This window comes from Nicotiana tomentosiformis, chromosome 4, assembly GCF_000390325.3.
Source record: "Nicotiana tomentosiformis chromosome 4, ASM39032v3, whole genome shotgun sequence".
In the NCBI taxonomy this organism is placed as follows: domain Eukaryota; kingdom Viridiplantae; phylum Streptophyta; class Magnoliopsida; order Solanales; family Solanaceae; genus Nicotiana; species Nicotiana tomentosiformis.
This window is the reverse complement of record NC_090815.1, coordinates 105,264,174-105,291,644: the sequence shown is the minus strand read 5'-3', so window position 1 is coordinate 105,291,644 and position 27,471 is coordinate 105,264,174. Positions and strand designations below refer to the sequence as shown.

General features: G+C 35.9%; 1 protein-coding gene and 1 long non-coding RNA gene across 4 annotated transcripts; both read left to right on the top strand.

The window, feature by feature from the left end:
* Positions 1–322: 322 nt before the first annotated feature.
* Positions 323–19,418, top strand: LOC104097667 (protein ALTERED SEED GERMINATION 2). Of its 3 annotated transcripts, none has more exons than XM_009604272.4 (20): positions 326–757; positions 2,914–2,982; positions 3,914–3,991; positions 6,453–6,587; positions 6,700–6,807; positions 6,912–7,040; positions 7,514–7,629; positions 7,717–7,834; positions 8,714–8,819; positions 9,810–9,955; positions 10,084–10,254; positions 10,348–10,458; positions 11,254–11,365; positions 11,948–12,297; positions 13,270–13,360; positions 16,806–16,901; positions 17,008–17,078; positions 17,171–17,298; positions 17,938–18,023; positions 19,075–19,418. In XM_009604272.4, exons 1-19 carry the CDS (start codon positions 686–688, stop codon positions 18,017–18,019), a joined length of 2,289 nt encoding a protein of 762 aa, XP_009602567.1. In that variant the 5' UTR covers positions 326–685; the 3' UTR covers positions 18,020–18,023; positions 19,075–19,418. The 3 variants fall into 3 exon arrangements, with proteins under 3 accessions (XP_009602568.1, XP_009602567.1, XP_009602566.1); XM_009604271.4 differs by having other exon boundaries at positions 17,938–18,048; XM_009604273.4 differs by lacking the exons at positions 16,806–16,901; positions 17,008–17,078; positions 17,171–17,298; positions 17,938–18,023; positions 19,075–19,418 and having other exon boundaries at positions 323–757; positions 11,948–12,327; positions 13,270–13,297.
* A 2,460-nt stretch (positions 19,419–21,878) lies between these two features.
* LOC104097666 (uncharacterized) lies at positions 21,879–23,005 on the top strand. The gene is made up of 2 exons (XR_011415581.1): positions 21,879–22,066; positions 22,376–23,005. It is a non-coding gene; the product is annotated as an uncharacterized lncRNA (long non-coding RNA).
* The last annotated feature ends 4,466 nt before the right edge of the window (positions 23,006–27,471 follow it).

Here is a 27,471-nt window from a genome sequence, read left to right as displayed (position 1 = left end):
TCTTGTCATTGCCTCTTCCCTTTTATTTTTGAGCTGAGGTCTATCAGAAATAAATTCTGATCTTTTAAAAAAGTAGGGATAAATATTACCCTCTTTAGACCCTTTTTTGGGAGAATATATTTGGTTTGTTATTATCGTTGTTATTGGCTAGTGGCTAACCGTAAACCGATGGACAATTTAATCACTTTTTAGTAATTTCTTTTCTACTCACGCGCCTTTGAGGAAGTATAAATATTTTCTCTATCACCTTATCACTCAAGGGTGTATTAATCCCACTATGAATTAAGAATAAAGGGAAACTTGAACGCCAAGTTTCAGTGTGCAATTGAGTTTTCCGAGTCCTGATTAAGAGCCTATTTATCAGATTAACGAATTTCGGCATAAGGAATTAATTTTTTGTGAATGGATGCAAGTGGAAATTCACATTCTATTTCATTAGCAACATAAAAACATATGACAAGATCAAAAATGGTTCGTGGCTGAGACGTGGAGCTAAACGTCGCCGTATGACAACAACCGACTCTTCATTTCTCTTCTGTTCCTTTCGGTTCGTGTTCAATACTACTGGTTTCTGATGATCGCCAGTAGATACATACACTCGTCATTCCCACCTTCTCCGAATTCACCAACCTAGGGTTTTCGAACTCTCTGGATTCTTCCGTGCAATTCTTAGAAGTTTCGTCAAATGGAATCACTCTGTTTCCACGACGGCAACATCACTGACTTGATCAACAAACGATCCCTCCACGTTCGCCATGTACGCCTAAATTCTCATCTCCTCATTCAGTTACCTGTTTTTATTTTGAATTTCGTCAGTTTGCTACGAGCTTCTTTTTCTATGTAGTTTTTAAGTTATGATGATGCCATAAGCTATGATTATTGATTGTAGTTTCAGTTAGTTAAGTGAATATTGAATAATTGTGCGTTGTAACGTGAGGTAAGGAAATACTGGTGGTGTAAAGTTTACCACATTCCGAGTGTAATTCGAACTTTCTAGCTAAGGTTCCAGCGGATGAAATGTTGAGTTTCATTGAACAATAATCACTTATTACTCATGCCTTCACTTATATTGGACAATATCTTGTATGATATTATAATAGGAACAACTATAACTATAAGGATGACCTATTAGTGACTGTCGTGGTTGCCCTCACTAGCCAACTTGAATTTGAAAGGGAAGGGAGAAACTTTATATGGGTTGTTTAGTATTTAATTTTGGAATAGTAGAGCAATGATACTAAATTGTGCTGGCAAGAAATAAAAACATACACAAATGCATATGAGAAAGTATTTATGCTGTGCTAATGGCAAAGATAAGACTAGCTATAACAGATTGAACAGATTATGACACCCTAGAAATACTTATCAGGAAAAAAGGATACCCTGAAAATGTTTCATAGTGTTTCTGAAGCAGCTTCGATTGAATCAAGTAAGCCACCCCTAGAAGGACTCGTGTCTTCGTTTAAACCCTAAGGGGTCGTTTGGTACGCGGGATAAGGTTGGATAAGGTAAGGGATTAAATTTATACCATGTTTGGTTGATGGTATAAATAGACTTAATACTGTATATCCCATCGTATCCCCCTTATCCCATCAAACTTGGGATTATTTTATCCCACTTCCCAGGTGGGATAAAATAGTCCAGGAATTATAATCGTGGGATTATTATCCCGGGATAACTTAGTCCGCTTACCAAACGACCCCTAAGTGTTTGCAATAGCAATCTACCATTTTCATAAATCAAATCCAAGCTCTGGTTAAAGCCCTTACTAGTGGTCAGTATTGGAGTTCATGCCTGTGGCACAACGGAAAATGTAACATAGAAAATAATTTCTTTAGGGAATTAATTTTTGTTTTATTTTTACTGTTTGGTCCGATGTAAAAGTTGGTGACATTTCGTAAACACACAAGGTATAGGATGACGTATGAAGATAATATTTTTAACAATGTTTTCGATTATTAAAGTACTACATACTACAATGTCGAAGTTAGAATGAAGTAAGTGCTTTGATTATGAGTTGAGATATTTGTGAAGGAAAATCACTTTTGTTCATAAGAGGGAAATCATTTTTCTTTTTTTTAGTGGAAAATATTTTGTTGGAGAAAACATTTCGAAAATTGAAGGTAATCAAACACGGAAATTGTTTACCTTGAAGAAGATATTTCTATCAAACAAACACACCTGTATGCGCAGTATGAATTAAGCAATTACAGGGTTCGATTGGTTCTCTTCTCTTTCCGAACTTTTAGCATGTTATCTCTCTTTTCTACGTATTTTTAGATCTTCTTGATTGATGATTCCTACTCATACTATTTTAATGTTTCACCAATTTTAATTAGCGAGAAATGATTCTTCTTTTTCTAAAATATGTACTCATGCATTCCAAGCCAAAAGTAATGTAAAGAAGAGCACAAGTAGCTCTAAATAATTATATCAATTATGAAAATGGGAATAAGAAACGATAAACGCAAACCCTCATTTTATTCATCGTGTTCGTTACTACTTTTCTGAAAAAAAGAAGAAATAAGTTGAAAAATCAACACATGAGAACTATTTCCCGACGACTAAAAATCTGAATAAATAAGTGAAGGGCAAATGTATTTGCTTTTCTTACTCAAACCAATGTTGTTAGATTTTGAGAATTGCAAGACAAAACCATCACAAGAGCTTAGAGCTTTGATTTGACTTTGGGCAGTTACACATTTGTTAGTCTTTTTTGAAATTTTATCAAATGCTTTTACAGCCATCGGAAATATATTTCTTCTTTGTTTCCTATATGTGAGACCAGCAAAACTCCCAGTCCCTTAGTAATTTGGATTACTAATAAGGTTCTCTCTGCTGTTTTTAAGCTCATTACATTTCTGCATATTTCGTCTCATCACTGTATTCTGCTTGGGTTTCTATTCATTATAGGATTCAGGTCATGGATTGCAGATGCACTCCTCTTTGGTGGAAAGAATGGCCTTAGAAAGAGAATTGGAGGTGAGTGCGTTAATGAGTACAACACTACTGCACATACCATTAAGGTGTTTATCTCATAGTATCTTTTATCTGACATAATCTGATTCAAAGTTGGGTATCTCTCTGTCGGAGTCGGGCTAAAGATTAAAAATATTTGTTTTCATCTTTTTTATTGCAAATGACAGTCATTAAAACCCTCTTCCTATTTTACTGGAGATCAACTAGTTAAGGTTGTCAATTATTTACCTTTTTTCTCAAGTGCAGCCCATGTAAGTGGTATTCTTTCCTTTACATAAATAGGCGCATCATATAGACATTTTTTTCTTATTATGGATTACAATAAAGTTTATGCATGTAGAACTTAGATCAGAATACAAATTTTAATATTTCAAGATGCTAGAACATTATGTGAAATGATTATGGTCAAAATTGCACCTTACTTGCATACACGTCATCAAAAAATGACTCACTTTGATGTGTTGAGTTGGTTGGGGAGTAGGTTAATAAATTGTTTGAAGTTGAAAGAGATATTTTCATAAGCAAACCATTATGTAGCTGTATTATAATTCCTTCCACACATTAGCAATTAAGTTCTGATCCTCCATTTCTTTCATGCTGCTTTGTAATTAAATTTACACTGTTCAATAGAAATTGTATAATAATAGACCTAACCTTGAATTTCACAATAAAAAAGGGGGTATTCCATCCAGACATGAAATGCTGCGTACGTGCAAAGGATATGTCTGCTTCTGGTTCTCAATCTATGTGAAGAGAATTGGACACATAAAGGCATATAGGTGGGTGTCTGAGTGTCCATGTGGCAGATGACGGTTAAACCCTCTAAGAAATGCTGTTAGTTTCTCCATTGGACTTCTGTTTGGTAGTACTTTGTTGACTCATGGATATATATGTCTGTGCTCACAGTCTCAAGGGTTTGTTCATTGTTTAACAGGGGCATCAGGGTTGTGTGAATGCGATAGCTTGGAACTCAAAAGGCTCTCTTTTGATATCTGGATCAGATGATACAAGAGTATGATACTCTCTACGCCTCGTTGCTCCCTTATTCTTCTATTTTAGATGAACTGTTAAAAGCTTCTCAATGTGATAGCTGGGTCGGCTTTAGAGTCTGCAAGATAGCCCTGACAAGAACCACATACTTATATATATGTTCTTTATATTTATTCCACCCTGTCAAGTAGACAGATTGTTGTTGATTAGTAGTCATTTGAAACTCTTTATTATGTTTTATATTGATCATTTTTGTACGTAGTTTTCTTGTGAGAGGCTCAAGTCTATTCCCATTCTTTTTCCAAAGTGCGAAAACATAGGTGTTTGACTTGGACAGACAGAGAAGTTTTATTTAGTGTTTACCATGAGCGCAGGGACGAGGATGGGGATGGGGAACTTCGCAAGTTGTTTTAGCTGTGGATTTATTGCCTGTTGAATACCATTTATCTTGTCTTTGATGATTCGGCTCATTGTGACGTTTGCATAATACAACAAAGTGGGAAAAGACTGTCAACAAAAACCTTGAGATTTATTTGCTATTTTGTTCCATGGGTTAGATGTGATTCAGTGAGGGTTGACTCGAACAGAGTTGAGTCAATCATAGTACCGGAGGTGTCACATCTGCATTTTGATACATTTTAGTCAGCACATAAGTCAATGGAAAGATGTTTCAACAATAACAACCCAGTGAAATCCCACAAGTGGGATCTGGGGAGGGTAGTGTGTATGCCGACCTTGCCCCCACCTTTCAAGATAGAGAGACTGTTTTCGATAAACCCTCGGCCCAAGAAAGCATAGTTAGAACTTTGTTGAAAAGAAATGCAGTAATGGACAAGTGGAAAAGTAGTAGTACAAGATGCAAGAACAACAGCAAGATAATAAGATAACCGAAGCAAAAAAAATAACCGGTAGTAATAGAAATCTAACTACAAGCAAGTACGAGAATAATATTAATGCTACAGATACGGAAAAGAAATACGCTTGACTATCTACTAACCCTTTACCCTAATTTTCAACCTCCACACCCTCCTATCAAGAGTCATGTCCTCGGTAAGCTACAGATGTGCCATGTTCTGCCTAATCACTTCTCCCTAATACTTCTTTAGCCTACTTCTACCTTTTCTTAGACCCGTCATGGCCAACTTCTCACACTTTCTCACTGGGACATATGTGCATCTCCTCTTCACATGCCCGAACCATCTCAGCTTCGCTTCCCGCATCTTGTCCACCACGGAGGACACTCTTACCTTGTCCCGAATATCTTGAATCAATCTGTTTATTTTACCCAGTTTGACTGCTGATGTGTTGATTACTAATGTTGTAAACAATAACTGTAGACTTCAGATGAACCATTTCAGATCAAATGGTCTTTATTTCTCTTGCTCATTTAGAAAATTGGCATTCAAATAGCAGCCCAGGGCTAAGTCTCCTCTCTAACATCGTGGCAGTGACTTGCTTTGGAAATCTTTTCCTTTCAATCATGATCCTCTACCTGGTAGAGAGTGGCATGTCCTCTGAGGAATTTGGTATTGTAGTGATCTAAAGTGAGAAGGTGTAGGCGTTTACTAATATTTCTCTGGCATCAACATAAAAACTCAGTTTATGGCTTTATGCCCTGATCCACTTTACTTGTTGCTATTCCCTTGGGAAAAGGGAAAGCTATTCTTGCCATGGATTGTAAAATTTGGTGGATAGGTGATACAGAACATTGCTCAACAAGCTGTGAGATTTGTTTCTTTATTCTTATCGTTTAGGATGAGTACTAACCTTCTTCACTTGGTAATTCTTTGTTTCTGGTGTCTCGTTCATAGTTTTCCTCCGAGATGGATGATCCATCTGTGTTCATCCATAACTTGCAAATGGCACTCATAATAAGCAACAAAATTCAAATAACTGCATACACAAGTTTTGCTCCTTGTGATGTTACGGCTACTGAATGATCCTGCATCTTTGAAATTGAGGACCTCCATGAATTGTGATGTAACAATTATTTGGAGTTTTGGTCACGCGTGAAAACAGTTAGGGTTCACACGAATATATTCCTGTGAAGGGAGGCTAAGAATTTGAGATAGAGAATTATCCTATTTTTCAAATCTAGAGTTGATTGAATAAAAGAAAGTTTTATATAAACTTAAACTTAAGATGGAATGTAAATCTTCAGAGATGCTTTGTTACATCTAGTTTAAATGAAGAGCTATTACTGACACAAAAAAGAAATCAAAGCAAGGGCTGCCGCTGGGTCTGCCAGGAGTAGTCTGGCAACAGCTCTTGAGTGCGACTTGAAGATGGAACAGTTTGTCGAAGAGCTGGTTGAGAATCTTGTGAGCAATTGTTCACAATTTCTTTTGCACTTTGCAGGTTATTTTTGGGGCCCCTTAGTTTATGGTTATTGTATCTGTATTGCATTCCCTGGGTCAGTTGATATTTGGCATCTTGTGTTTGCTCACTAAAATCTGAGTGAAAAAAAACTTTATTTGATGCAGATGAATATATGGAATTATTCAAGCCGCAAACTTTTGCATTCCATTGAGACCGGTCACACTGCCAACATATTCTGCACGAAGTTTGTTCCAGAAACTTCAGATGAGCTAGTCGTTTCTGGAGCAGGAGATGCTGAAGTAGTTTATTGATACACCAAACCTTTGTGTGTTTTTATAACGATGCTGTTCACTTGCCTTGAGTGGGTTTTTCAGAAATTAATGCTCTCTTTATATTTACTTTATATGGCAGGTTCGTCTTTTTCATTTGTCTCATCTAAAGGGAAGAGGTGCTGAAGACAGTGCTTTGACTCCATCCGTTCTATTTCAGTGTCATACCAGGAGGGTTAAAAAAATAGCTGTAGGTGTTCAGGCAGCGGGAAACATCCTTTTAAGTGATAATCAAGTATTTGTTGATTTTATTTCCTTTCTATTTATAGTATATGCTGCTGTTTCCAATAATAGGTTGAAGTTGGGAATCCTCATGTAGTATGGAGTGCTAGTGAAGATGGGACAGTGAGGCAGCATGACTTACGGGAGGGTGCGTCTTGTCCCCCAGCTGGTTCTTCTCGTCAAGAATGCCGTAATATACTTGTTAGTCCTAACACACTCTGCGTTGTGCTGAATTATATTTCCTGCTTCACCCAAAGGCTAAAGGTCCCCTATCTCTCTTATAAGAAGATCAAGTTACAGCTGCCTCATCAATGAGTGTTTTTTTTCTTGCTTTGTTGTGACATCATCATAAAGTGCTTTGGGTATACTTTTTTGTAATTTTGGCAAAGGTAACTGTGTTTGGTGCTCTAATAGTTTTTCCTTGGCTAGCCTGAAGCTTTAGCTGCCAACTCAAGAAGTTTTATATGATTAGTATTGATTTTTACATTTGTTGTATAACCATAACTGCAACTTTTGAAGACTTTGATTCTTTCTCGAGTGGTTGATTTTAATGTTTCCAAATAGTCGATCTGCATTTGTAGTCAAGCGAGTTGATATGAATGTTAAGAACTTTGATTTAAGCTGTGATGTATCTAAACAGTTTGCATTTCGATATGTTTGGTCCGTGATCACAGCTTGACTTACGCTGTGGAGCTAAGAAATCATTAACTGATCCTCCGAAACAGTTGTTTGCTCTGAAGTCGTGTGATATTAGCTCCACAAGGCCTCATTTGCTCCTCGTTGGTGGAAGGTGTAGTTGTCTTTACTAGTTTATTGCAATACGGGTATATTTCAGGCCGTACTGCTGGTTTTCTAATCTGCTATTTAATTTTTGCAGTGATGCTTTTGCTCGGTTGTATGATAGGAGAATGCTGCCTCCATTATCCTCGAGTCAAAAAAAGCTGCCACCTCCACCTTGTGTCAGCTACTTCTGCCCAATGCATCTTTCTGATCGTGTTAGTTTCAGTTTCAGTTTCTGCATTATCTAACTTTAGAGTCTGCTAACAGTTTTGCTAGCTAGAATTTCTATTATTTCTTTATCATTAGAGGTACAGTGGTTTTAGTAGATCATCGGGAACACTTCATCTCTTTTTGCAGTTTGCGGCTGCTTGCACTGAAGATGTCCTCCTTGTAACCTTCTTCTGACTTCATAGAACAAGAAATCATTGAGAATTTCTTGCAAGGAACTTGTGTAGTCCACGACATGCTATATTGTCAATCCTGTAGTTGGAAGTGGATATCAATGAGCTGTCTAGTCGTTTTTTTTGTTAGAGGGAGAAAACGAGGGGAGGGGGTCCTGAATAGGATCACATGCTTTTTTCTGCAAAACATGACTACATTAAAATTTGGTTAATCCAAAGAGGGTAATCCACTTCTGACATGGTTTTTCGTTGCTGCCAACCATCTTAAAATTTAACTACGGTTACATGGTCCATCTGTGGGGTGTGTGTGTGTGTTTGTGTAAACTGCAATGCAACAACACTGGAAAAGGAGGGACTGGAGAAGTAGCTCACTTTAAAGAAAGTGAGCTACTCCACTTTATCATGGCCATGTAATAGTAGCATACTAGATTAGTGCAGCTGTGGCTGAATTTTACAATGGATATCTATTTCTATAGAGTTTCTTACCATGTAAAGTTAGTTTTACATCCATTTAATAGCAACTCTTCTTAGTTCTCTGTGTGTGTGCGCGTATATATACACACACACATACATATCGCATATTAGTCTTGCTGTAAGTCTGTAACCCATCACTGCTTATTTTCCTAAGTGATTGTAGCATATCACGTGGCTTCGAAAATGGAAGCTGATGAATTTTTCTCTCTTTTTCCTCAGGGACGTTCCAGCTTTCATCTGACTCATGTCGCATTTAGTCCTAACGGAGAGGAGGTTTTGCTTAGCTACAGTGGAGAACATGTATACTTGATGGATGTGAATCCTGGTACATAGCTTCCGTTAATTCTATCTTACAATCGGTAACTTTGTTATTGATTCTGTTTTCACTTTCCTCTGCCACCTCGTATGGTTGTGCGCCTTGTGCTTTCAGTTTCTGGAATCACTTGAAATGTGTGATGAATCTAACTTGTGCAGTATTAGCTATAATGGGTTCAAGGACAGTACTTGAGGAATTCTGTTAGAGATTTCTCGTATTGAGTATTCAATTATTATACTATGTTTTTTCTGCTGCTCTTCCTCATGTTGTTGAAGCCAACTTTAATTAGTGTTTTAACAAGTTTGAAAGATAAGCAATATGGAGGAAAGAAGAAAAGAAGATGTGCGTTTGTTGATAAGGTATGATAATGAAGAACATACTAATAGTATTATATAATAAGCACACAATATTTCTGGGTCTTTTTATGTGTAATTAATGCGATCTTACGTTTGTTCTGTACCATCGGGGTAGCACAGAGCACTTCGTGCATGAGGAAGCTTGTTTTTATGTCAGTGACCTCTGTTAGTTACTCATTAAGTTGCTCTTCATCCTTGTCAAGGTGGAGACCTCGTTGAGGGGAGAGCAAAATTTATTGTAGTTGGCTTCTTTTTATTGTTTGTTGATGGTGGTCTTCTTTTGGTAAGTGGTACACTGATCTCGGGATCACTGTGCTTGTATTTTTACACAGTCTTGGTGCCACATTCATGTAAGTATCTGATTTGTTAGAAAAACTGTAACTCTTTGTGCATGAACGCCCGTGCCAGATATACTGGGTGTTGTTCAAGGTTAATTGACAAATGATTTTAGCCCTGTCTACTTGCTTCAAGTGCTTGGTCCACGTGCATGTGATATTCGAAAGTGTGTGAGTTGAAAGTAACTTGATGCACTACTACCTGCGGAGATATTACATTCTTTGTGCTTGAATGCTTAAGATAAATCATACTTGAAGCTCTGGTTATGTTACTGTCTTATGATTGATGAATTTTTTATTGGTTGTAGCACATGGAGGTTCTATGCCGTATACTTCAGGAGATGTATCAAACCTGATGAATTTTGCTCCCTTGCTCAATGGAATCGAATTGCAATCATCAGTTAGTGGAATCTTTGTAAACGGTTCTTCATCGAAAAGAATTCCAGCTACCAAGGTTATTCTTCCTTCTTTACCCCTCCCATGATCTCCTGCTTCCTGGCCCAAAGTGATAAAAACTTGCATTTTGCTTTCTCTTGCTTTAGGATGACAAATCATAATCATTGTTTTTTCCTTCTTCTCCAGCTAGAAAAGTGCAAAAAATTGATTCAGATGGCAATGAAGTCTTTGAAAGAAGATTCCAACTTTTATTATGGGATAGAAGCTTGTAATGAAGTCTTGGACAGTTGCAGGGATGACATTGGTCCCCTTCTAACCTTCGAATGTTTATGCACTCGTGCAGCAATATTGCTCAAGGTGTCTGAAGTCAGACAATTTCCTTATTGTACTGCGCTAACGCTTATTTAAGGATAGTATACCTAATTTAAAAAATCTTTGGCCTTTTATCAGAGGAAGTGGAAAAATGATGCACATATGGCTATAAGAGATTGTCATAGAGCTAGAAAGCTCAATTCATCTTCCTTTAGGCCTCTTCTTTTGATCGCTGATGCTCTTTCACAGGTATGTTATTCAGTGTTTGTAGGATTCCGTGGCTAAAATATTTTTTGTTCATATGCTGGATAGAAGTAAGCGCCCAATTCCCATGTGGGCATATGTGGGCATTTGCGCTCATCCCTCCATTCATGGTCGCAGTCCTCTTAGCCATATGATTTTTCTTGCTTGGTTGTAATCGTCCTTCTCTGGCATTTCTTTTTCCAATATCGCATTGGAGTATCAATTATCAGCGAGAAATACCAAAGGTGATTGTGCATCATATTTATGATGTACTCAAAATTTAAGGCGATGTATATGCTTTTAGTCATATTTTAACTCATACTGTGATATGATATCAAAATCATTTGAAGTTTTAGGATTCTCTTTAGAATAAGTTTTTCTTCTCAGTCATGAAATAACTTGGGAAAAGTGGATTTTACCAGTCATTCTTATTAGTAAACCTTGTAAATGGTTTAGATACTTTTGCTTACGTTATTTTAGTTAAGTTTATGATTAATGTTTCTAGCACTTGATAATTTTTTGCCTCCCAAGAATGTTAATTTTTTTTATAAGGTTGAGAATGTTACTTATTAGCTTGCTAAAAAAAGAATGTTAATTATTAATACTATTTAGGAAATAAGTCTCCCTTGGTTTGGTTTCAAATATGCACTAATCCTCCATATTATATACCTTTGATCTAATTAGGTATTGTTTGTCGCTATCCATACCTACATATATATATTTGCAGGCTAGGATAGTGGGTAATTGATTATTCATCTGATTTTGCATTTAGCACTTGATTGTTACTGATATTATCTGCAGTTGGGTAAGCATAAAGAAGCATTGGAGTTCGCTATTGGCGCTCAATCCTCGGCTCCATCTGATTCTGAAGTTGCCCTAAAGGTGGAGAGTATAAAAGATAATATCGCTGCAGGTTAGTGACTTACATATTGAGCCTGTGATTTTAGTAGTTTCTGGCCTAAAACAAAAAATGTTAAGCTGGTATCAATTCGAGCTCTATCAAAATCCTATTGAAACACTAGACTACTGCTGAATATATTCTAGTTTTTAAATCTTTCAGTTCCCTTTTCCCAGTACTTCTGTAAACTTGTTTGTAGTTTTCCTTGTCCATGACTAGCTGATGAGTTATTGAAGACCCTAGAGCACCATGAGTTTACCGGGTTTTCCTAATTATGTTATTTTGCCACCACCATAAGGACTATGTTCATGTTTTCCTGTCTGTGCTGCTGTTTTCGGTCCTCTGGGAATCACTGCTCCCTTCAACTCGATGTCAATTTTGTTCTTGTGTGTCACTTTCTGATTAGTCTTTCAGAACTCTTATTATAGCTTCAATGTTAAAATGATTTTTGTAGTTATTTCTATGGATGGAATATAGCTGTAGAGAACTCGATATTGTGGAGGATTCGAGATTCATTTCACTCGAGCTTATTCTTGTTGGGAATGCTAATTCATATTCATGCTTTAATGCGTACCAACAATATTCCTGGATTTACAGCTGAAGCAGACAAAGCAAATAAGGCAAATGGAGGAGAATCTAGGTCAGATCCTCGGGCAGGAAGAGTATTATCTCTAAGTGACATACTTTATCGTTCAGACGCAAACAGTGATGCATCGCAAGATGGTCCCAGGTCTGAAAGAGATGATTCTGATGATGACGAGGAGTTAGAATTGGCTTTTGAAACATCAATATCTGGTGATGAAGGACGGGATGTTGATCCCGATGTCCTCCATGGAAGTTTGAACTTAAGAATTCATAGGAGAGGTGATTCCACTGGGGAGACTGGACGAGCAAATGGTGCTAGTGGTTCGCCAACCTCGAGTCAAAAAGAGAAAGCAGCTTACAAGGTTTTGGCTTGAATGTTGTTTTTCTATGCTGTAAAGTTTCTCTTTATTTATTCTCTGGATTAAGAAAAGATGTTCTTTTCTCTATTCTTTTACTGTGATGTGTTTGCTTTGATATGCTTGTGCATCTTTGTGTTTTGTTGAGGCTTTTTGTCTATTGAGGTCATGAGTGTAGCAATGGTTCTGCATATGATATTAAATCTCTATATCTTGAACTGCTGGTTAGGTTGTTTTTACCTGATTAGTATCTCTTTTTCTTTGTTTCCAGAAGAGCTAATCTAAGCCAAAAGTCCCTAATATCATCTCGAATCTCTTTCCGGCAACTGGTTTTATACTTTGAATTGTATTCTGAGTCTCAAAGCATAACACTGCACTTGGTGGCTGGTCTGGCCGTCTGGGTAGATTGTGAGTGGTGACTTGCTGGTTTCTGTTGCTTATGAATCCCCCTGCTCCAACGCTTGGTTATGTCCAACAGATAGTTCACATAATTTGCCCATACTCCTATGGAACTGAATTTTATTTTCTTACTTGACCAACAGTTTTGAGGTTTATTATTTAAATTTCAAAGGTATCATAGGTTTTAGAAGATGAACTGAAGTGTGAAATGTGATAAAAATAATCAGATGCATCCAATTGATCACTGTAATTGTCTTTGACATACCATTGTGTAGACTGCTTTATGAGTTGTGGAATTGTAGTTGGGTGACACGAGTTTCATTTGTTAAAAAGTGTCACAATACTCATACTGCAGACCGACTACTAATTTGTAGAACAGTAGGCAGTCTTGGATTTAATTTGTTAAAAAGGATGTCAATATGCTCAGGAAAGCCAAATTTTCTAAAAGTTGAACATTTCTTGCTCAGAGAAGTTTCTTCCCCCTTGTTATCTGGATGCCTGCACATCTTGTCTTTCAATATCAAGTTTGTTTCCTTGTTTAAACAGTGCTCTTTTTTGTTCTCTCAAATTATATTGCAGCCTGAAGCAGTGATAGATATGAAGCAAAGATATGTTGGTCATTGCAACGTAGGCACTGATATAAAACAGGCGAGCTTTCTTGGAGAACGAGGTATATTCAACTTTTTTTAATGGTTTCCGTGCAGATATTCATGATTATCCTGAAACATTATCTGGTTATTATAGTTGAGTAGAAGAACTGCCTTTCATCTGCTTTGCTCCCCTGTAATCTCTTTCAGAAGGATCTGTTAAACTAAGAAATTAAGCCTACGTAGACGTCTAAGTCAATTGGTCTGTATGTGTGACACTATGATGGTTGAAGGTTGTTAAAAGAGGATGAACGTAGAAGGAAATTTGTCTCAAAAGACCAATCTCTAAGAATCCACGTGGATTTGGCTATATGCAAGCAAAAGATCCATATAGTTGATAAGAGATTAACGGCTTAGTGATGTACATGAGCAGACACTCTTTTGTTGTATATTTTGGCTATGCATCTTCTTGATACCATTTAATGAAATTCTCTTACTTCATCAAAAAAAGAGATTAAGGCTTAGTGATGTTGATGCTATTATTTTATGTTAGTGTTTGCTGGAAAGTCTTTAGCTTGTTTAGAAATTTGTAAACCAATAGTAAATATAGAGAACCATAAGTTCGCTTGGAGTTCTTTAGTTTCTTTAGATATTTGTAATCTAGAGAACTTTAAGTGTTAGATAACATAATTTGTCCTGAAAGAGCAACTGTTGCTTGTTGGGTTGAAATGGGTTCAAGTAGCGTGATATTGATGATTCATATAGTCAACCCAATTAATTAGGATTGAGGAATAATTGCTGTTTTTTACCAACGCTGAGCTTTGTCATAGTTTCTAGGAATACCTGTTGTGACAGCATAGAGATCATTCATGTAGCTCATTTCTCTCATCGCCTTCTAATGTAGGAGTAGTTGGTTAGAGATCATTCATGTAGCTCATTTCTCGTTGCCTTCTTATGTAGGAGTAGGTGGTTTGAGTAAGTTACCGTGGAGTTAGCTCATCTGATCAGATTTACCTTCCCTTAATAGGATAACCAATCTCACTGAGGATAAAATGGCACGAGCAATTGTACATATACTCTTTTTCAATTAAGTGTAATCTCACTGGGAAATCTTAGCAATCCAGTTGGTTGAACTTTCACCTTATTGGTGAGGGTTCGATTTGCCACTGCCTTGATCCACTTGGCGACATGCGCTCCTACTCCTGCTCAGTGTTTTGGATAGCGTGTGGCGACAAATAGCGACGAGAGCCCGCTTCACTGAGGCGGGAGGCGAGAAGCGAAGCGCTCACCTTTTTATGTGAAGCGACAATTTATACAAAAAATAAAATATTAAATTTGAAGCGACAATATCAACAATATATTAATAAATATATCAATTCAAAAATTAAATACTCAATAGATAGTGCTGCTCGATAAAAAACAGAGCAAAAACAAAGTTGAATGCTACTCTCTGTTGAGTGCTGCTCGATCAAAAACAGAGCCAAAAAAAAAAAAGAGAAGAAAAAGGAAGAAAGAAAGAAAGAAAGGTGAAAGAAGAAACGAAAAAAAAAAGGCAGAAGAAGAACAAAGGAGAAGAAGAGAAGCGTATCTGGCTGGGTCGACTTGGATGAAGAAGAAAATGGCAAAAGAGATGAAGAAGAAAGAAGAATCGTTGTGGGTGGGTCGACTTGGAGAAAGAAATCGCTGGTTTGCTCGGCTGCTTGAAGCTTGAAGAAAGAAATCCCTGAAAGCCCTAATCGCGGGTCTTTTTCTTTTATTCCCTGCGCTTTTTCTTTTATTTTTTAAAAAAGCGACGCTACAGTCGCCTCTCGCTACACAGGTAGAGGCGAGCGCTATTTTGAAAACGCAACGCAACAGAGGAAAAAGGCGCTGGATGCTCGCATCGCTACGCCTCACGCTATTAGGGCTGAGGCGAGCGCTATTTACAACACTGCTCCTGCTGAGCTGGTTCCCTGTCTCCGATATGTAACGGAAAGATTGATTGGTTTACGGGATACATTCATGAATGCACTCTCTGCTGTGCCTCTCTAGACAAACTTGATTCAAGTCACTCCACCAATTTTACAATAGCACCATGCCTTAATAATCGCATAGGCACCGGGCTTGACAAGTTCAAGCAAAATTGTAGGAGGAGCAGGCTACACCTAGCTTAGCCTTTTCAATATCCCATTTGAGAAATCTCTCTTTTGGCTGAATACATTGGCTGCCTTCTCCAAAAAAACAAAAGAAAAAAAGAATACATAGGCAGCCCCCTGAACTTGTCAATTTTTTTCATTTAGGCGCCTCAATTGAGACCATAACTTATTGGGCCTCTGAACCTCACTGCAATATGTGTCTATTTAACCCTTCACCATGAGAGTAAAAAAAACGAAACACGTGTAGTTCAGATGCTCTGATGTGGAAAAGTAACCAATGAAACAAAGACGTGGCATAATCTTTAAAAAAAGTTAAAGAGTCCCAAAATGTTACTTTTGTTTTATAGCCAGATTTGTCCCCCACCCCCTCCCCCCAAAAAAAAACCCCAGGAAAAAAAACTCCAATTTCTTCACAGTCAGAGCCTCTATATCTGCCATTTGTAGTTCAGATGCTATGATGTGGAAGTGACCAATGAAACAAAGATGTGGCATAATCTTTAAAAAAAACTTTCGAGTCCCAAAAAGTTACTTTTGTTTTACAGCCAGATTTGTCCTCCCCCCCCCCCCCCCCCCCAAAAAAAAAACCCCAGAAAAAATATTCCAAGTTCTTCACAGTCAGAGCCTCTATATTTGCCATTTGTTGTGGGTTCCCCTTTCCTCTAATAACATAATACTCGAGCAATAACCAAAAAACAAAACAGTAAAAAGAATGTAGCATAGTGTCAGATGGAACAAATGAATCAATATGATCAATAAATTTAGGGGATGATACATTTTAAGGCACTAACCTCAGCAGCTGCTAGAGGAGCAACTGCACGAGCTGCTTCTGCAGGCATGCGAAAATCTTGCCTTTTACTGAACCATTTTGCCTTCTCACTGGCACTTTAGATGAAGAGAGTTGGATTTCAGTATACCTAGTTTTTGCTATTATCAGATTCTTGGTAAAGAGGTGGATCTGCCTGGATTATGGATTCAGTTTATTGAGTGATAGCAAATTTACTGGTCCATGATTTTGGGTGATGTGGAGAAATTTCAAACATTGGATGTGTTCTTTAGAAGAAATTGATCATCTTTCTGGCTATTTGGACCGATTATATATTTAGTCTGGTTTACTTTGGTTGCTGGTCACAGCATCTCAATCATTCTGAAACTCATGTCTTTCCATAATCTTGGTGAGTTTACCTCCTTGTTTTTCTGGGCATTACTATGATCAGGATTATTGATGATGTGTTGAATTTAAAGGTTTTCTAAGCTACTTTCAAATTTGAAATGTGTCAGATTGATCCATTCTATTTCTGTGCTAATCATCATGTAAATTAATGGCTCTGTTAAGCACAGCTAGCCATTTTATTGTAAGGATCTTAGTGGATATGTTTTGAAAATCCCTGTGCAGGTGAATATATTGCTTGTGGAAGTGATGATGGAAGATGGTTTATTTGGGAGAAACAAACTGGTAGATTGATAAAAATGCTTCATGGAGATGAAGCTGGTATTTTTCTCTCTGTTCTCATAAATTTGTTAAGTTCTTGTACTTTGCAGTGGTTGTTATACCATGTTATATCTAGTCTGACATCTCGGCCTTCATCCCTATTCAGTTGTAAATTGTGTACAGTGCCACCCATATGATTGTGTTGTGGCTACCAGTGGAATTGATAGCACCATTAAGGTGAGAGAGAAATGGCACAAGTATTTGGGAATAGTGGTCACTATTCGTAATGGCAGATTTACATAGAGTCATGTGCATGTATTGCTTTTCAGATTTGGACTCCGAGTGCGTCTGTCCCTTCCCTTGTGGCTGGTGGAGCTGCAGGACCAGAGACTTCCAATGTGTTAGATGCAATGGAAAGCAATCAACGCAGATTGTGCCGCACGCGTGAAGCTGTCTTGTAAGACTTAACAGGCTTATCATTTTCTTTTAAATTGATTTTATAGATGCTTTGGGACATAACTTCTATTGTACACCCGTCAAAACTTTAATAGGGCAGCGCGGTGCATAAGGCATCCCGTGTGGGTCCGGGGAAGTGCCGCACCCCAAGGAGTGTGATGTAGACTGCCTACCCTAATGCAAACATAACATTAGTGGCTTCTTCCACGGCTCGAACCCGTTATCTATAGGTCACACGGAGACAAATTTACCGTTGCTTCAAAGGCTCCCCTTCACCCATCAAAACTCTAATATGGAATTGAAAAGCAGACTCTGTTAGTTTCTTCCTTCGGGTGATCCGATTATTCATGATCTGTCTTTTATTTCTATAGCCTGGACATGGTAGCTCATAGCCCTGTTTCACCCTGTTTTCTCCTCTGTTTTTGAAGCTACTTTATGTTAGCTCAAACCCGTTCCTCCATTCTTGTTGTAAGGCACCTTAAGAAATATAATAGATCACCTAATCTTGATGAGAATATAGTAGTGTTGATAATGCCAGAATGACAGACTTCCACGTTAACTGATAGATGAGAAATGGATATTTTCCTATTTTAGCTGTTAGTCTCTGACAACTCCGAGCTAAACATATTGTTCTCTGCAGGCCTTTTGAATTTTTGGAGAGATTTAGGATGCACGAGTTTACAGAAGGCAGCTTACATCCATTCGAATGCACGCAAAGCTGAGAAGGTTAAGCTGATTTTCTTAAATACTGGTATGATAAATTGTTATCTAACCCGTGCAAACTTTTTGTGTCTGTCAATTGTGTGATATACCTGAAAGTTCCACTTGAACTGAAATATTGATGTATGAGCTTTTGCATCACCTTCTTCTGAGTTCCTACAAACTATAGCAATGGTAGCTTTCTGGCAACTTCTTGTTTGAGAAAATGCACACCAATATCTGATAAGTCATTGTTCCTGTACATCCTAGGAATTTTTTCTGATAAGATTCTCGTGGATAATGCTAGAGTAACAACAATGATGCATGGTAGATGTATCTGATAAGATTTCTATAGATAAGGCTAGAGTGACGATAATGATGCATGGTTAATGTATCCTCAGTCAGATGACTTTCCTTGACTAGCCCATAGGGAGCATTTGGAAGTCACATGCTACCAGTGATTTAGCAAAAGATGGTCACGTTGCACCTAATACGGGTTCATTCATGTTCTAATTGCAATAATACGAACATGCATATGGTTTATGGTGCCATTTATCTTTAAATTAGCTCAATGTGCTAAAAATGCAGCAATGTAAAGATGCTCATTAAGGCAAAATGAATATTTGATCAAGATCGGTAATCTAATATTTTTTTCGTGTTTGGTCTTTTTCAGTGAAAAAGGGGACATAGGTTATTGTTTCTTTGTTGTTGGACTAACAAGTTCGTTTTGCATATATGCCCATAGTATTGTGCTCACTATGTAACACATTTTTTCTATTCATCAGTAAAATTAACAGAAGTGCAAGTTTCATCGTCTCGTGTCATTCATAGATGACCTAGTAGGTGGCTTAGCGAATTTTACTTCTGAGGTAGGGGTTTGAGGTTGGGCTTAATACACTACAGTACACCGATGAGAGAATTTCAAGGAGTGTGACAGAAGCGAGCAAAATGTTGTACCTGGGTTTTAACCATTTTGTCGTTGAAGCTTGTTTGCGTTTGACCGGGTTGCTTTAGTTTTGGAATGCTGTAGGTGCTGCAGTCTTGCTTGTGTTGTATTAACGTATGTGTTTTACTACAGATGGTGGATATGAAGTTTATCCGTTGGACATGCTGGCATGGGAAGGAAGAGAGTGGAATGTATAGTTAACCAAGTCGATTGAAAATTTTGGCTCCCAAACCAGCTGAAGTTTGATCCAATTGTAATTCATATTTCTGTGCAGTCTTTCCTGGTGACGTGTTTCACTGTATTATATTTTAATTCTTCTCAGCTGTCCTCTCTTCCTATGAGGTCTCTGTAAATATATATCTCGGTCTTTTATCTTACATAGTAATACATTCAAGTTAAACATGGTCTATCCTCATTGTATTTGATTGATAGTTCAGAGGCTTAGATTAGCAATAGCAGAGTGCCGTTGGCTTCAACTTTTAATGTGTGAGAATGTCAGCTAATAGTGTGTTTACTGTGGCAGAAAATCATATCCTTGGTGAACTAGGGTTTCAGTTTTCCGTCATTTTTATTTTTCGTAAATTCTCTCTCTAGCAAAAATATTTCTCAAAGTGAGGAGAGAATGACTACTTGTGAGTTATTTCCTTTGGATAAGAGGAAGTTTAGTGCATATTTTTTGCATGCCCTTCATTCAACTGTCGAATGAATATACGAGGGTTTGTCATGTTAAATATAGTAGTAAAAGATCTTTTGAAGCTCAGAAACTAAATAAGTAAAACAAATTCCTCCGACCATAGGGGTTATTCCCTCCGACATTTTTTCCGAGTTATCCCCTTATAACTCGGCGGATTCTAGTTCTTTAATTGATCATTCACTCAAGTGCGTTTGTACGATGACATAGAAACTTCTAGAATGACCAAGGACTAATCCATTGATTTGGTTTCTTTTTATGTCTTGAAACAGAAAGTCAAGAATGTAATTTCTCGAAAGGGAAATATATATCTGACAATTCGCAAGAATTTTATGGTGTAAATAGAGCTATCCAATTAAAGATAAAGGACAAAAAAAAAAAAGAAGAAATCTAATGGAAAAAAAGAAGAAATTGGCTTGATTGATTTGGGTTAGGAAACTGAATTTTGACTATTAAAGCAGATGATTGTCTATTTATGTGGTATTGGTGAAAAAAATGGTTTCCCAACGTGGTGACCAGACACTAATTGTGATTAGGATGACTACTTTAGTTCAAGTATAATTAGTTAAAGTGCAGTGCAAGAGAATAATACAAACCTAATAATCTTGGACGCAACTTTACCAGATTTATTCGAAACATATAGGGATTGGTGAGACATGTCATATATTCCATAAATCAAAGAAACTGGTTTTGACAGATCTGATAGATTAATTGTCTAATTTTGGTACGAAATGACATTTTGCTCTTTTAAGTTAGGAGCCGCGTCTTGAGAGCGTTTGTAAGAGTTTTGACAAATGACAATATGTTGCCTGTTCTCTTTTGTTTTCTCTACGCGTGAACCATTTTCAGCCGTTTTCTTGCCGAGGATCTATCACAAACAGCTTCTCTGTCCTTTCAGGAGTAAGGGTAAGACTGTGTAACATCTTAGCCTCCCCATATAAACTACTGGATTTGTTATTGTTGTTATTGCTGTTGTTGTACGTGTGGACTATTTACTATCTTTGCTATGCTAAAAAAGAATCCTTCTTCCTCTTCCTTTTTAACCCGAGGCCGAAAATATAGGTTTAATGAGTTCAACTAGCATACATTTTTTTTATATATATAAGTGTGTGAAAAATATATAAAATCTCAAAACTATTAAGTTCTGAACTTAATTATAATTCTAAACGAACAATGGGTTTAGTGTTAGAAAGTTAAATTCATCATATTTTAATTCTAAATCCGTCTTTGCCACCCCACAACCCTTTTATCTTTTTTCTTGGATTTAGAGTTGAAAAAAGAAAAAAAAGTAACTTGTTGAATCTAGAACACGTTTTGTTGAAATTATGTACGGTCATTTTTATGAAATTTTGTAGCCAATATCATTTATAAGTATGGGATTTTCCATGCCACTCTACGATCGGCTAATTCAAAATACCAAAGACTTTTTTGGAAAGTTTATCAGCAATAGTAAATACAACTTTTAATGTGAAATCTTCTAAGAAGACAATTAGTATTTCACCATGTGAGCATTCGAATTAAATGGTATCTTCAGTAATTTATATATTAATCAATTACAAATCATAGGTACAACTATAAATGGATCAATAGAACTCCTTTTCCCCACCACTTAAAGACTAAAGGATGGAGAAAAGAAGCAAACAAGAATTTCCTTTTCCTCAAATTGCTAGTCTCTGCATCAACCGTGTCCGACAAACCAAAAATAATACACAATTTGCATACATTAATCTTGGTTATCAACTTTAATTTGTTTAATTAAGTATGATATATGTCAAAATCAACTTTATTTATCTTGGACTTCTATTCCTTCTCTCATTATTTCTTAGTCAGGTCGTCTTAATTAGTAAAAAAAATTAGAACGAGTGAACAACGAAAGAAAGTCCACTCAAATACATTTTAAATTCTAAACAAATAATTAAAGAATGTAGCTACGTGCCCCACGGTTCTTTTTCAGCAACTAACTGGTGGCAAATTACAATAAATTACGTACTTGTCACTGACGGACCCTTGAAAATGATATGATGATTCATTTCAATATTCATACGCAATTCTAAGAAAGAAAGTATAAAAAAAGGGGGAAAAAAAGAGATAAACTTTCTCCTTCTATTATGTGATTGATGATCTTTTTCTTTTCTTGTGTGGCAGACAATCCCCTACAAGACCCCATCCCCCCCCCCCCAAACATCACAATACACGCATTACATCTTTTAGTTCTATATATATAGGGATTTTTGTACATATATATATATACATACATATATAAAACCCCTTTGGGGAACCCAAAAAAAGGGAAGTATTGTGTTCATAATAAGAGAAATGATACACAAAGATGACAAGCAGCAGAGGAGCCACTGAGTGTTGCATGTGTGGAGACTATGGCTTATCTTCTGAGCTCTTCAAATGCAAAATATGCCAATTTAGATCTCAACATAGGTACCCACTTGAAATCTTTTTTTATTTTTTAGTTTCACTTAATTGTGCTATTTAATTTATTTCCTTGATACTGAGGGCATGCACCCTGAGGACTGAGGAGGGGGGGATTTTCTGACATTTCTGATTGTTGTTTCGTATTTAGACTGGGCTCTTAATTTATCGTTCACATGTTGAATTGTATACATAATATGACGGGGTGATTTAAATTGATCCTATCCGAGTTTAGTTATGCTACTTTCTAATTTATTTTCTTGGATTTTCTCGAAAATAATAATGATTAAAAGGCTTCCTTTTAATTTTTTTTTGCAGGTATTGCAGCAACTTGTATCCAAAAGCTGAGTCATATCGTATATGCAATTGGTGCTTGAGTCCAAAGGAGGTTTCTGGTGATAAAACACAGAACTCTTCAAATTCATCTTCTTCATGTAGAAATACAAGTGACGTTCAAGATGGTCCAATAAAGTTCAAGAAAAAGCTAATTAGAAATGAAAATATTGATATTGGACCAAATCCAAAGGGGAAAAAGGATTCTTTAATGAAGCTGCAACTTATCAAGAAAAACCCCATTAAAATACAAAAGTCTATGGAGCGATCACCGTCAATGGCTGCCAGAAAAAGGGTCACAATTGAAGAGAAAATAAGGAGAACAAAGTCAGAGGAAATATCAAATAGGGGAATCACAAGAAAGGTACTTAAAAATAGGGTAAGAAGGTATAAGCTATTGGATGAAGTCTCAAGCTAATGAAATTTTAAGAATTTGTAGATTGTTAGTTTTTTTTTTTGGGGTGTATGGTTTTGGTGGTTCTGAAATTCCATGCATACAAATTTATGTAGACAAAAAATGAGGTTGCTTCATTATATTAGAACCCTTTGATCATCATTGAGAGAAGTTACAATGCAAAACTAGGGTTAATGGAGTCTTTGATCACTTTGGTTTCATTTTTCTTCTTGTTCTTAGTTCACATGTTCATTTGGAAATCACTGAATTGGTCAGTGTGACGAAGTCAAACCTAAAGAGAATGGATCTCCCTGAAATTATCCCTTAAATATGTAACAGTGCTCTTTACGTACTCTTGTTAGCGTTAATTTATACTCAAGAATAACTAACTAACATCCTTCCAAGCTTGTTCAAACTTTAGACCAGCTAAGTCAATTAATTTTTTTGAATCGATGAAAGGTGTATTAAAAATTTTAAAATCAAACTGTACAATATTTAGCTAAACAATAAAAATACTTGTAATGAAACTTTGATTTTAAAATTAACATAAAAAAGACAATAATGAAAATTTTACTGAGTATAAATATATAAAGTATTCTCGGACCCTGCGTGAACGTAGGATATTTTATATGCCCGCTGTCATTTTAATAATAACAAACTAACATGAGGCAGATATATACTCTGTGAATACACATTTTGTGTGTGTATTTAGAAGTAAAAAGGGGTAGCATATGCAGCAATAATGGTGATAACAACCACTCACTCAATATCATCAACATCATGGGTAGGAAATTCCTGTTGAGTGTCTTATCACAATTCACAAATCACCACTACACAACAAATTAGTCAATTCTTTCTGTTTGTCTCTCTTTTACCCTAAAAATTATTCCAAGTGAAATGAGCAGAAGCAATGACTACTAGCTAGCTGCCAAGTAAGCTAGTGAATCCAGTAACTAAAGTTGCGAAATTCAAAATGAGTAAAATCGTATTATATGTATAAGTATTTATTAATTTATTGCATATGTATATATATTATTTGAGATAAAAATAATATATTAAGTTGAAGTCGCATAATTCATCCTAATTTGTCCTTATTATATATAACTTTTTCTTGCATTTCCTTCCTCAGTTTAATTAACAGTATTATCATTTTCTCTCCATTTATTTCTCTCTTCCGTATAATTTCTTTGGGAAAGGGTAAAATCCATGCAAAAATTCCATTAGCGTACAGATCATCTTTACTTCACCAACTTCATTTACGTTCATTATTAAATTCTATTCATGAATTAATCAGTGGGGTGATTAGTGAGTTAGTTGAGGATTAGCTAGCCAGCCTAGCTAATTGCTGCTTGATGGATGTGTGCAGAACCCTAGTTATTATTAATATATATTATAAGCAAAAATATTAAGTATACAAGTATCAATTATGAATTATACAGATTTGATAGAAGGACAATATTCGAAGGATAGCAAAGTATAAAGCAAAGAAGGTCACGAGAATTAAATTGGGTTGAAAATAAAATAAAAAATCTCTAAAGTCGTTGAGACTAATGAAAAAGAGAATTAGGAATATTAGATTACGTGCTTTTACCCTATTCCTCAGAAAAATAATTGATCATTTGATTCAAATCGACTAAATGTTATGCTGTCTGAGCAATTATAGTATGAATACTGTTAGACTTTCCAAAATTTGATGGGACATTTGAATCAAATTCTCTCTGGAACCAAATTCTCATCTAGTGGACAACATTTTCATTATCATGATTCATAAGAATTAGATTCTCTCTGGAAACTTCCTACACTTTTTCTTTTTCTTTCGTTATTTTGGCGTGTTTTAATTAGCAAGGGTATATACATTTGAGAGATATATACTCCCTAAATGATTCAATTAACGTATTTTTTCCAATATAAATCTTTTCTTATATATGACCGGAAAGAGTTATGTGAAGTAGTAAGTATTTATTCATCATCAATCAGAGGTCTTGAGTTAAAGCCTTATGTAGAGGGTCATCTTTATTAGGGAGTACTTTACACTCTAATAGCGGTACGAATTTGAACTTTTCAGTACGAATTCGAATTTAGTCGGACTCAAATATGAATATCAGACGACGGGTGAAAAACGAAACAATAAAATCTTTTCTCGTTCATCATATGGGTTTTAAAAGAATAAAACAAAGATGTATAGAAAACCAGCAATACATATGGGTTTTAGGTTTTGGACCGTGGGGTTTGTATTTTTTATTATTATTATTATTATTATTATTATTATTATTATTATTTCTTTTCTTACGTTGGGGGGTTTGTAGGTCAGCCTGTGGCGTTTGTATTTATTATTAATATTATTATTATTATTATTTCTTTTCTTACGTTGGGGGTTTGTAGGTCAATACAACTGCATTATTGTTGTTAGACGAAGACTTTTTCTCCAAGGTTTTAAAGGAATACTTTAAAAGAAAAACAAATTGAAGATAGACTACTGGACTTGACCAAGTAAATTTCTGTCCATTAAAAAGAAAGACTTGACCTAGGAAAGAGTGATACATAGACCATCATTAATAAAGTCAACCTCTCTTTTTGTAAGTAGGACGACATATTTTGTGACACATAGTACAATTATTTTCAATTTGGCCAAAATAAATTCATACTGTGCATTCGTTGTAGGCACGTCTAGACATAAGATACAGTATAGAAATATTTTTGTCAAAAATAATTTCAATTCATCAAAGTTGTTAATATAATTAATATTGGCAGATAGGAAGTTACTTTCCCATAACCAGTACCGACTGAACAGCTTAATTAAATTAAAGTATAAAATAGATAATCCAATCATAATTAAGAAAAAATATATATATGCAAAACATATGCACGTCTTTTATTTATTTGTTTCATGCAATATTGAGCGCAAATAAATCTTTACCATAAAAAATATGTAACTCTCGTGGCAACGAATTTGCATAGATCCCATTACACAGGGAAGGAGCTTCAGTAATTACTCAAATATCCTTTCACTAGGCACTATTACTATGGTTGTGGGGGGGGGGGGGGGGGAGGGGCTAAATTCTCTCTTGACGTAATTTTAATTCAATTTTTGTGGTTTTCAATCATAAGTTGAAGTTGCGATTCAACACATAAATTTTCTAACAAAGTTTAGTTGTAACACAAACGAAAGAATGATATCCGATACAATTCATAATTCAAATAAAAAAGTAATCCTGCAAAGATCTCTTATATTATTTTTACTGATTTCTTATGTGAAAAAGTTATTTAACTAAAATAACATTTATAATGGATGACAAAACCAAATCTCCCTCTATAATAACTGTATAGAATTGCAAAAATGAAAGTCATCGACTCAAAGTTGACCTTAAGATGTAACAAACACAAGAATGGCATGGTTCGGGCAACTCCTTTCTATGTTTCATTTCAAGAAAAGAAGAAAACATAAAAAGCATGCAAGATTGTCTCGTACTATACTACTTCCCAACCATAACAAAAAATCAATTTAAAACAGTAATCACAAACTACTTGACTGATTAATAAGAACAATTTAATATAGGCATACAGTTAATTTTCCTTATGTATATTGACGAGAATTAACTGAATCTAAAACCTCAACATTGTTCATGGTGTTAGAGAAATACACTTATCGTTCACTTTGTTGTATAAGGATTAATAATCTAAGGCACATAAATAATATATTGCCTTAAGGTTTTAGGTTGGATGTATACTCAAACTTTCATATGGTATCGTTTTAGAAATAAACAACTCGGAAAGCTTGATCTGTGACGTCGCATAGCTGGTTAGGAAGGCAGTAAGAACAAGATTCCATAGAGAAGCGACATATGGTATCAGAATCAAAACTTTAGTAAACACATTTATACAACCACTCTATCGTCATGTTTTATCATTGAGCTTCTTTCTATAGTAAGCACATCGAGCCGCTCTAAGTCTTCTTTATTTTCATTTGGTATCAGAGTCAAACTTTAGTAAACACATTTATACAACCACTCTATCGTCATGTTTTATCATTGAGCTTCTTTCTATAGTAAGCACAACGAGCCGCGCTCTAGGTCTTCTTTATTTATATTCAGCCCATCAAGCCACAAGCTTTGCTCCAGGCCCACTCTTTAGCGGAGTCTGATCTCTCTACAATCTTCTAAAAATAAAGACATTACACTTATTCACCATCAATTCAAAGGAATTTATAGTGTTCCGTGTCACTCCTTCTATTGCCCTAAAATTTTTGAAAACTCCATCTATTACCTTAAAATTTTGGGTGAATGCTCAGATTTTTTTCATATTTGGTTCATGAAAAAGCAAGTTCACTTGCAAAGTTACTCCCTCCTTTTCCAATTAGATATCAGCTTTTTCTTTTTAATGTCTCAAACTAATATGTCACTTCCTTTTAAGATAAAAAAAAGTTTTCATACATATATAATTTCACGACAATCTAACCCACATTTAACTCATTTCTATAATAATTATTCTTTTCTTTAATCTGCAAAAAGTAAAAGTTTACATATGGATTGCTGAGTATCGCCTTCATTGTTCTGAATCTATAAAATCGTTCCACAAACCCAGCCCAATTAAGAAAAGTTATCTATTGGGCTAGTCCGACCTTGTATTTTCGCATTTCGTGTGACAATCTTGGCCCAATATGACCATTTGGCTAAAATTCTAATGAGGG

Coding starts and splice junctions, on each gene's coding strand:
- LOC104097667 (XM_009604272.4), top strand. CDS start 686: ATGGAATCACTCTGTTTCCACGACGGCAACATCACTGACTTGATCAAC. Junction 7,630..7,716: donor TTGCTCCTCGTTGGTGGAAG/GTGTAGTTGTCT, acceptor TAATTTTTGCAG/TGATGCTTTTGCTCGGTTGT. Junction 13,361..16,805: donor GAGCTTTCTTGGAGAACGAG/GTATATTCAACT, acceptor ATCCCTGTGCAG/GTGAATATATTGCTTGTGGA.